This window comes from Salmo salar, chromosome ssa27, assembly GCF_905237065.1.
Source record: "Salmo salar chromosome ssa27, Ssal_v3.1, whole genome shotgun sequence".
NCBI lineage: Eukaryota > Metazoa > Chordata > Actinopteri > Salmoniformes > Salmonidae > Salmo > Salmo salar.
This window is the reverse complement of record NC_059468.1, coordinates 5,641,235-5,653,180: the sequence shown is the minus strand read 5'-3', so window position 1 is coordinate 5,653,180 and position 11,946 is coordinate 5,641,235. Positions and strand designations below refer to the sequence as shown.

The window sequence follows — 11,946 nt, the reverse complement described above, 5'->3', positions numbered from 1 at the left end:
TTAAAACTGCAAAATTCTCTCTCAACCTAATAGCAAATTGTTAACAAAAGAATAAGATGTGCTATAAAAAAAATGTAGAATTGCAGACAATTTGCTTTAAAACATGACAAAATGTGTGGAATAGCATTATAAAACTGGACATTTTACTCTGCACCATTACGAAATGAGTGGACTTAACTTGCAACAATTCTCAACCACTAACAAACACATCAATGTTGTGGGTGTGTGCTTTGTGCTGACACACGTCCGTCAATATCTATGGAAGCTTTACCTTTCAGTTAGAATAATGGCCTGAGCAGTCACTAACTTTACACTTGCCTACCTGGTTAAATAAAGGTGAAATAAAAATAAACATCGCTCTGGATAAGAGAATCTGCTTAATTTGAATGTAAGAATGTAGGCCTAAACACCTGAGTGCAGACAGCTATGTGTAAAAGCATCACAAAAGCACACAACCTGGCATGTACACAAGCCTTCAAAGATAGGAACAATGAAAAACACCACACTTTCAATTGAGTTCATTTTTATTACATTTTATAACCCCCTGTATTAATTCCAATGTCATTAAAGTACAGTTTAAGACTCTGATAGAAGTAGATAATTGAAGTATGCTTCTTGTATTGGTTGTGTTTCTAGGGTTACCGAGGGGGGAGGTGTAATTAGCCAAATTGACATAGTTGCATTTTAAATTGAAATATTGTAAGCAAATTAATGGTGCAACTTTACCCATCGACTTTCTCTATAATCAGATCAAGCATACATGTATGCTCCAATATAGTGGCTGACTACGGCTGTCTAATTTGTAAGACAAACTACCTCGTCAAAGTTTCAGTGTTAAGACCTCCGTTTGTAATTCTCACTCTACATGGGGCTGAACAGTTTTGAAAATAACAAATGAGAAAGTAAAAGGAATAGCCACCAAGGTGTGTACATTCCCACATACAGTGCCTTCAGAAAGTGTTCACACCCCTTGACTTTTCCCACATTTTGTGAAAAGCTGAATTGTCTTGAGTCAATAAGTATTCAAACCCCTTTGTTATGACAAGCCAAAATAAGTTTTGGAGTAAAAAGGTGCTTAAGTTTCATGGACACACTGTGTGCAACAGTGTTTAACATGATTTTTAATGACTACCTCATCTCTGTACCTCACACGTATATTTATCCCACAGTCAAGCTGTCAATTTCAAACACAGATTCAACCACAAAAACCGGCGAGGTTTTCAAATGCCTCTCAAAGAAGGGCACCTAAAGCAGACACTGAATATCCCTTTGAGGATGGTGAAGTTTTAATTACACTTGTGGTTGAATCTGTGTTTGAAATTGACAGCTTGACTGGGGCATAAATATACGTGTGAGGTACAGAGATGAGGTAGTCATTAAAAAATCATGTCAAACACTATTGCACACAGTGTGTCCATGAAACTTAAGCACATTTTTACTCTATTTTGGATTGTCATAACAAAGGGGTTTGAATACTTATTGACTCAAGACAATTCAGACACTGAATATCCCTTTGAGGATGGTGAAGTTATTAATTACACTTTGGATGGTGTATTAATACACCCAGTCACTACAAAGATACAGGCGTCCTTCCTAACTCAGTTGCCAGAGAGGAAGGAAACCGCTCAGGGATTTCACCATGAGGCTAATGGTTACTTTAAAACAGTTACATAGTTTAATGGCTGTGATAAGAGAAAACTGGAGGATGGATCAACAACATTGTAGTTACTCCACAATACTAACGCAATTGACAGAATGATAAGGAAGACTGTACAGAATAATAATATTCCAAAATATGCATCCTGTTTGCAACAAAGCACTAAATAATACTGCAAAAAATGTGGCAATGCAATTCACTTTTTGTCCTGAATACAAAGTGTTATGTTTGGGGAAAATCCAACGCAAACATTACTGAGTACCACTCTCCATATTTTCAAGCATAGTGGTGGCTGCATCATGTTATAGGTAAGCTTGTAATCATTATGGACTGGGGAGTTTCTCAGGATAAAAAGGAAATGGAATTGAGCTAAACACAGACAAAATCCTAAAGGAAAAGCTGGCTCAGTCTGCTTTTCACCAGTCACTGGAAGATGAATTCACATTTCAGCAGGGCAATAACCTAAAAGACAAGGCCAAATCTACACTGGAGTTACTTACCAAGAAGAAAGTGAATGTTCCTGAGTGGCCGAGTTATCGTTTTGACTTAAAATCTACTTGATAACTATGACAAGACCTGAAAATGGTTGTCTAGCAATGATCAAGAGCTTGAAGAATTTTGAAAAGAATAAATGGGTAAATGTTGTACAATCCAGGTGTGGAAAGCTCTTAGACTGACCTAGAAAGACTCACAGTTGTATTCGCTGCCAAAGGTGCTTCTACAAAGTATTGATTCAGGGGTGTGAATACTTATGTAAATTAGATATTTATGCATTTCATTTTCAATAAATTTGAAAACATTTAAAGAAAAACATGTTTTCACTTTGTCATTATGGGGTATTGTGTGTAGATGGGAGAGAAAGAAATCTATTTAATCCATTTTGAATTCAGGCTGTAACAACAAAAATGTGGAATAAGTCAAGGGGTATGAATACTTTCTGAAGGCACTATACAATAACTACAGAAAACACAGGACAACTGAATTCTGAAATGGCTTCTCCCCCTTAATGACCACAGAAAATGTTTTACTCACGTATGTGACAAATTTAACCGCGGCTATGTTTAAAAATTCCAAACAAGTAATTTAGCAAATTAGAATTTTAGTACCAGTCATTCATCCAGTTTCCAGGAACAGAATACACACTTTTCTTTCCAGCTCTTGCAGAATTCAGTCTCTCAGTTTATTGAATGTAGAGTCTCTGCATGTAAGAGGAGTCTGAATTAGAGAAGCACAACACAGTCATGCATGCAATTCAGAATTTGTTCAACTGGAGATACATTTGAGGCTTCGCTGTATTAGCTCTATTGCAATTTGGGAATCAGGGGTATTCTGGTTTCAAAATGATCTGTACCAGTTTATTTTCTCCAAACCCCATGTTGCAATACCATAATTCTTGTTTGCTTAATTGTATTATACCCCAAACCCCTTCTACCTTTCCCCACCATAGACCATATAGGCTAGCTCTTACTTGTGTTCTTAAGGGTATGAACATGATTACCTTTTCCAAACATCTTGGAGTTAACGACAAGTGAACCTTCCCTCCCCCACTTGTACTCAATCATTCACACAGTCACAACTTGACTCAATGGCCAAGAGCACGCACACACAGATCCACACAGGATTAGACAGTGACATACACTGACTTGGCCAGTTTATTAGGTACACTACACTGCTCACGAAAATGGTTAGCTCCTACAGACAACGAGTCACGTGGCCGTGGCTTGCCATATATAGGCAATATAGCATATACAGTCATTGACGCATTCAGTTACTGGTCAACTGAACGTTAGAATGGGCAAAATGAGTGACCTAAGCATCTGAGCGTGTTATGATCATCAGTGCCAAGCACGCCAGTTCCAGTATTTCAAAATGTCCGGCTTCCTGGGCTTCTCATGCAAGACAGTGTCTAGGGTTTACCAAGAATGGTGTGACAAACAAAAAACATCCAGCCAGGGACAGTCCTCTTGGCGAAAACAGCTCGTTGATGAGAGGTCGATGTTGAATGGCAAGAATCATGCAAGCTAACAGGCAGGCAAATAACGGCGTAGTACAACAGTGGTGTGCAGAATGGCATCTCTAAAAGAACAACTTGTCGATTCTTGTCACGGATGGGCTATTGCAGCAGACGACCACACCGGGTTCCACTCCTATCAGCTAAAAACAAGAAGCGGCTCCAGTGGGCACACGATCACCAACACTGGACATTTGAGGAGTGGAAAAACATTGCCTGGTCCGACGAATCCTGGTTCCTGTTGCGTCATGCTGATGGCAGAGTCAGGATTTGGTGTAAGCAAGTCCATGGCCCCATCCTGCCTGGTGTCAACGGTACAGGCTGATGGTGGTGGTGTAATGGTTTGGGGAATGTTTTCCTGCCACACATTAGGTCCCTTGATAGGAATTGAGCAATGTTTCCATGCCCCAAATAATTCAGGCTGTTCTGGAGGCAAAGGGGGATCTGACCAGATACTAGATGGGTGTACCTAATAAACTGAATATACAGACATTTACCCACTGACATAGACTGAATATTCCATCTGAATATCCCTTTGAGGATGGTGAACATTGCCTGTTTTCTAGTCCCCTTTGTGACCACTGATCGCAAAGAACAGTATGTGAAAGGAATTTGAAAAACTCTGCCTTGGGCTAGTTTGGGGTTTACACTATATGGCTAGTGTTGACCTATTCTGTCTTTGCACAGTATGGGTCACAAAGTAGACCAGAAAACAGGCTAGGGACAACAGCCATACGAATATTAAGACATTGTATGTCACTCACAGACAAACAAGCACACAGAAACATTCACAATTGCATACAGAAATTCACATTCAGCCAATTGAACACCCTACCAAACAATCTTACAGAACAGCCATTCATATACAGACACACAGGCAATCACATTCATACCAACAAACAAATGAGACGGGACACTAACTTACTCTTAAAACACACCAACCAACCTTGTTTCTCACACACCAAGTTTCTCTCTATGACACACACACACACACACACACACACACACACACACACAACACTTACTGACAGTCACTCACGCAAAGCACACAAAATGCCATGACGTGACATTACACTTTTTTGGTTTCGGTTCAATATAAATCCTGAAAGTCAGTATTTAAAATTAAAAAAAATAAAAAAAATCTAATATTCAAAACTACCTCCACCATGAAGCAAATTCATATTTTTTTTGTTATTGTAAACGAATTGTGAACACAACGAATCATTTACAAACCAATTTCCTCAAAATGATAGCAACCACCTCGTAAAAAGATTGACCTAGATAACCAGTATGACTGTGCTCGGATAGCATTCTCTCCAGTACTTAAAATAAGCAAACTAATGGTCAAAATATAATACTTTTTTTGTACTTTGGGAGAAAAATTACAAATGTGTTGAGTTTCAGATCTGTTGCAAACCATATTGGTTGGTCCACTGTTGTGCTGGAGTTCTTAAGTACCAGAGAGAAGAAAAGATTCAAGATGACTCGCAAACCCACACAAACCCAGTGCCCCAAACCCTGCTCTGCCCCCCTCCCTGCTTAGCAAGCATTGTCAAAAATAATTTCAAAGAGAAGCAAAAAAAATATCACATATTTTTCTCTGCTTTCATCATCAGCTAAACATTTGTAGCAGGACCAAAAAAAAGATCACAGCTGCCAGTTTGAAGATGCTACAATTTGCTTTCAAATATAATTCTGATGTGAGCCAACCCACCCCACACACAAGAATAGTCCCTCAGCTTTTCACAATCATAACAAAACTGTACGACCGACCCCCCCCCAAAAAAAACTCTGGGTTTTCCCAACCTAATGAATAGCAGAGATAACAAATGAGAGTTCTGCCAAGTTCTCAGCTCTGTATGTATCATATCAAAATACCCTCCCTTCTCCCTTGGAGCCAGGCTGAGGAACATCACCCAAGAGCTCTGAGGTTTTTAAAATAAAAGCTTGGTTTCTTGTTACTTAGTTTTTAGTCTAAATATACTATATTTTGTACCAATTGGCTGCATGTACCATCGGGCTGCACAGTACATATTGGCAATTAATACATTCACAACACTTTGGAGATACATTTTTACATTTGAGTCATTTAGATTGATTCAAATTAGACCCTAAACCGCATACCCACAAAACTGTACCAACATGAAATGTCTACCTCTAAAAAACATATTATATTACTTTGAGGGACCCTCACATTGAGGAAGAAAAAGCAGGTCTTAAAAATATGTTGAACCATGTTGTTTTGTACAAAGAAAACGTCAAGATTGCCTCTAGGGCTATTCAGGCCAATGTTAGAGGGCCTTTTTTACTGAATAATGGGTTTGTTTCCTTGTGTTTTGCTTTTCATATTTTGTGTTTGCTTTTCGTGTATTGTGTAATAGATTTGTATATACAGTGGGGAGAACAAGTATTTGATACACTGCCGATTTTGCAGGTTTTCCTACTTACAAAGCATGTAGAGGTCTGTAATTTTTATCATAGGTACACTTCAACTGTGAGAAACGGAATCTAAAACAAAAATCCAGAAAATCACATTGTATGATTTTTAAGTAATTCATTTGTATTTTATTGCATGACATAAGTATTTGATCACCTACCAACCAGTAAGAATTCCGGCTCTCACAGACCTGTTAGTTTTTCTTTAAGAAGCCCTCCTATTCTCCACTCATTACCTGTAGTGTACCTATGATAAAAATTACTGACCTCTACATGCTTAGTAAGTAGGAAAACCTGCCAAATCGACAGTGTATCAAATACTTGTTCTCCCCACTGTAGATATTTATAGTGTAATTGTTGTTTATTGAGGTGTTCATGAAGGGCTCATATGTGAAAGAGACAGTGGTTAAAAAAAAAGATCCCATGCTGATCTTAATCTCCAACAACACCTTGTGCGTCTTTCAGAAATTGGATGCATATGACTGATCAGATTGTAAATTCTACCTGTTCTTTCCATAGCTGCAGATATATGGGCCTATTTCCTATATAGTGCACTACTTTATGGGTCCTGGTCAAAAGTAGTGTACTTTACAGGGATTAGGGTGATATTTTGACACATAATCACATCACCACCGCAACATAAGTATGAAACCTCAGAAAATAGTTTTACTAGTAAAATGCTACACAAGCTCAGTAATTGGATGCTACTGTGACTTGTGTTTTCATGAACTGCTCCTGTACTGGTCTGAGATCGTTTATATATAGGGGAATTTTTGTCCGGTGCTATATTAGCTTGATAGTAGGCTACCATCCACAGTTTTTACAATGGGCCCAGTCTTATATCATATTATATTATTCACATGATTGATTATTCATAGTGACAGAAACAGTCACGTTGCGTCTAAGTAAAAGCTGCCCTTTTTTATTGCAAAGTTTACATTAAAAGTACTTTCGCATTCTAGATGATGGCAGTCAGAGTTTGAGCCTTGGTTATTGAGCATCTAGAACATGAACAAGATTCCCTAGAAGGAGAGTGCACAATGAACGTTCTACTTGCATAATGGAATTCTGAATCAACCAATGTTACAATTCAGCTTAATTGTGTTTGCATTCTGTCTGTTGTGTGAGAGAAAGACAGATGGATGAACTGATAAGAGCGCATGTGGGAGAGTAATTAAGGCACTTGAGTGACAAAAGGCATGTGAATGTAAGCGGGCAAGATGGCTAGTGTGAATGAGCCAATATAAAAGGGTCCATCTTGTCTCTACAATGGAGGAAGACCGGTTTAAATGTGTGAACGCGTTTGGGCCTTGTGTCCCTGGCAACCGCTTTGGTCCCGCCCACAAAGGGTAAAGAAAAAGGAATCTCTTGTTGAAATGCATTCATTTTAGTGTTAAATGGCTAAAAGTGTTTTATTTTAATATAATCATGAATTCTATCTATAACTGAGTTGATGTCTGATGTGTGAGCCTCCATGTTGAATAACCCCCCCCCCCCCACTAATTTCAAGCTACGTATCACATGCAGTGAAATACTAGTAATTCAATACAACTGCATGGATGATGGTGTCGTGTACCACTGTAAAAACATACGTTTGTTGGTTTTCTATCTAGTGTGAGTGGGAACACTACCACAGGCGTTTGCATCTCTGTAATTTGAGATAAACAAAAAATGTATTTTGTCTATGCATCGCATGTATACCGAGGTAACTCTAGCTACAGTAGCCTGAGGCAAGGCACAAGCAGTGTTACTTTTAATCAGCAGAAATATTGTTGAAAAAAAAATAACATTACTTTGTGTGCAATTCAAAGACCTGAGCCAGCTAGTTGTCATCGATAACAAATCAGGTTTGAATAACGTACCGTAAACATTTATTTTACGGTTGGGACGGACTGCACCTCTGAAAGTGTACATGACTCAAGCTGCTCATTTTGAACGTGACCACTTTCAAGCAACCTAAAGCCATCAATCTATGTAGCTATTTTCCAATACAGGCATTATTTTGATAACCCAGCTAACTATACACACTGAGTGTACAAAACATTAGGAACACCTGCTCTTTCCATGACAGACTGACCAGGTGAATTCAGGTGAGAGGTACTGTATGATCCCTTATTGGATGTCACCTTCAATCAGTGTAGATGAAGGGGAGGAGACGGTTAATGAATGATTTTTAAGCTTTGAGACAATTGATACATGAATTGTGTATGTGTGTCATTCAGAGGGTGAATGAGCAAGACAAAAGATTTAAGTCCCTTTGAACAGAGTATGGTAGTAGGTGCCAGGCGCACCGGTTTGAGTGTGTGAAGAACTGAATCGCTGCTGGGTTTGTCTCACTCAACAGTTTCCCGTGTGTATCAAGGATGGTCCAGCACCTAAAGGACCTACCAGCCAACTTGACACAACTGTGGGAAGCATTGGAGTCAACATGAACCAGAATACCTGTGGAACGCTTTCGAAACCCGACGAATTGAGGCTGTTCTGAGGGCAAAATGGGGTGCAACGTAATATTAGGAAGGTGTTCCTAATGTTTTGTACACTCAGTGTATGTAGTACAGAAGATAAATTATTTAAGTCGAAGTTGGATATTAGTATCCAAAGGATTTATAATCCAACCATTTGTGAATTTATTAATAAGTTTAAAACCTACAAATATAGTATCTTAACTCCAATCAAAAATGCATGTAAGTGAATGAGCTTTCCAACATTCTGAAGCTTTCTTTACCCTTAGTGGTTGTTGCTAAGGTTAACAATAGGCCTCATGTCATTGATGACACAAACCTGTCCTCCTCCAAAGCTGGCCGTAAAAGTGGACGACATATTCGGCTGGAAACAATACAACTTCATCAATATTTTGCAATGATCTTACTTTTTTAAAGACATTGTTCCTCACCTATCTTGGAAGTTTTTCAGCTGATATGTTACCTTCCAATACCAGGATACAATCCAAAAAACATTAGCCTACATGTCTTAAGCCAAAAAAGGACTGATTGATCTCATTCAGTGTGCATTGGGCAAGCTACCTTTGGTGCAAAACAACATGGTTAAACCAATTTAAATAAAGAAATGCAGGCAGCTCTTAATGAAATAACAAGGGGGAATAAGAACAGAACATACAAATCAGCAAAAAGTAAACTCGACCTTAACATCCATGTGCCAGGTTTTGAAGGTTGAGATAAGAGAAGTTGAAGAGGTGCCTGAAGCCTGTGTGCAAGAGCCGAACGTTGTGCAAAAGCCAGGTATGTCCTATTGTCCTGGATGGAAGATAAGGTGGCAAGGATTAAAAAGATGGGTCTCACACTTCATTCACATCACAAGATGGGTTCCCAATTTGAAATATCCCTTATCCCCTTGTGTAGATCCACAATTATTTGATAGACGTAAGAAATATGGTAATGAGCCATATTGCCTTCTAAGGAATTTACCAAATTGCTTACGACCCTTTCAGATCTCAGTTAGGGTCGACCTAAAATATTAGGCATTCTCACTGGCATGTCCGACTGATATGTATAATATGCCCATATAAGCAATAAAGTACTGGGTCCATCTTGTCTTCTGAGGAATTTTACATATTGCTAGAAAGGCTCAGTAGCATGTCAGAGTGAATGACTCACCAGTTGAGGGGTTCTAGGGCTCCTCCTGTTGGCAGCCTGTCTCCTTCAGCTCCTCCTCCACCTCGCAGTCTAGGTTGGCGGTGTGGAACTCGGCCACGTACAGGTTCTTGTCGATACTGCCAGGGATGGGCTTGATGTCGGTGACCAGCTGGTCCTCGATGGACTTCAGGTTGAAGCGGTCCTCAGAGGTGATCAGGTTGATGGCCAGGCCCAGGTGACCAAACCTCCCTGAGAGAGACAATACCACAGAGGGATGGAATGTACATGTTGCCAGGATGTAAAACAGAGCATTCAGATATTAAAAGTTGATAAAAAGCATTGACATAATACCACAAGAAGCACATAAACAACACAAGAAAGTTTCCATACCTGATCTTCCGATGCGATGCAGGTATGTCTCGGCGTTCTTGGGGAAGTCGAAGTTGATGACAACATTGACGGCTTGGATGTCAATACCTCTGGTGAACAGATCTGTTTCAAACAGTAAACCAGAAAACAGTCAAATCAACTGTACTACATACCCAAGTAAAATCTGATATGACCAAACAAAATATACAGACAATTCATATGGACACTCAGTGCTTTACATAAAGAAATGTCATTGGTAGCACTGGTGTTCCCAACTTATAAAAGTTTAAGAGCACAACATAACATTTAGGAGCACCAGAGCATCCATTGAACCCCCCCATTGAATGAACTGTTACTATTTAAAAATGGAACACTAGTGACTTTAATAATGTTTACATCCTGCTTTACTCATTTCATATGTATATACTGTATTCTATTTTAGTCAATGCCACTCAGACATTGGTCGTCCTAATATTTATACATTTCTTCATTCCATTCTTTTACTTTTAGATGTGTGTGTATTGTTGTGAATTGTTAGATACTACTGCACTGTTGGAGCTAGGAACACAAGCATTTAGTTAGATACTACCGTACTGTCGGAGCTAGGAACACAAGCATTTAGTTAGATACTACTGCACTGTTGGAGCTAGGAACACAAGCATTTAGTTAGATACTACTGTACTGTTGGAGCTAGGAACACTAGCATTTAGTTAGATACTACTGTACTGTTGGAGCTAGGAACACAAGCATTTAGTTAGATACTACTGCACTGTTGGAGCTAGGAACACAAGCATTTAGTTAGATACTACTGTACTGTTGGAGCTAGGAACACAAGCATTTAGTTAGATATTACTGCACTGTTGGAGCTAGGAACACAAGCATTTAGTTAGATACTACCGCACTGTTGGAGCTAGGAACACTAGCATTTAGTTAGATACTACTGTACTGTTGGAGCTAGGAACACAAGCATTTAGTTAGATACTACTGCACTGTTGGAGCTAGGAACACAAGCATTTAGTTAGATACTACTGCACTGTTGGAGCTAGGAACACAAGCATTTAGTTAGATACTACTGCACTGTTGGAGCTAGGAACACAAGCATTTAGTTAGATACTACTGTACTGTTGGAGCTAGGAACACTAGCATTTAGTTAGATACTACCGCACTGTTGGAGCTAGGAACACAAGCATTTTGCAACACCCGCAATAACATCTGCTAAATATGTGTATGTGACCAATAAATTTGATTTGTTACCCAAAAATATGGTATATATTTAAATGTAGACTTTTATTCATTTTAGCATTTTACTCAAGAAAGAGTTTATACAAACACAAGTACATGGTTCCCCTTTCATATTGAAATCAAGAAGAAGAAAAATAAGGAGAAATAAACATGTTTACCGCTGTGCAATGTCACATGCATCCCTATCAATGAAGACTAGGTTTGGCCAAATTTTATTGCAGATTTTCTAAAATTGAAACTGGTTCTGGAAGTATTCTAATGATGATTATCAGGTTGCATAAACATGATTAGTGCATTCCCCTCACAATTTTGGCCTTCAAATTTGTTTTCTAAACTAAATAAAGAGAATAGGTTGCTGCTACTGGTCAGAGTCTGGGAGGCAGGCTGCCTCTGCCTGGGGAGAGAAACAGGGTTGCTTGAGCCTACTGCCTGAGGTTCAGAGAAACAGCCATGTCTAATTCTGTAGCCTACTACAAACCAGATATTTTAATGTTTATACTACTCAAAATTGAGCCGAATATGACTGTTACCAATTATCACTGGTTTTGAGAAATAGCGCTCACACACGAGATGCACATCTTGTCACTTCGCAATAGAAACTTTCTCCATTTGAAAAAGAATCCTTTTCAATATAATTA

General features: G+C 38.9%; 1 protein-coding gene across 2 annotated transcripts in view; it reads right to left on the bottom strand.

Moving 5' to 3' along the window:
- Positions 1 to 506: 506 nt before the first annotated feature.
- Positions 507 to 11,946, bottom strand: part of LOC106588242 (probable ATP-dependent RNA helicase ddx6) — a 77,120-nt gene continuing 65,680 nt past the window's right edge. For both annotated transcript variants that reach the window (XR_006762482.1, XM_014177060.2), the window contains 3 exons: positions 10,088 to 10,189; positions 9,719 to 9,946; positions 507 to 9,358 (listed from right to left, as the gene is read on the bottom strand). Coding sequence is in view for 1 of the 2 variants with exons in the window: in XM_014177060.2 (XP_014032535.1) it covers positions 9,732 to 9,946; positions 10,088 to 10,189 (317 nt within the window). In the remaining variant the exon portion in view is untranslated. The remainder of the gene's footprint in view (positions 9,359 to 9,718; positions 9,947 to 10,087; positions 10,190 to 11,946) is intronic.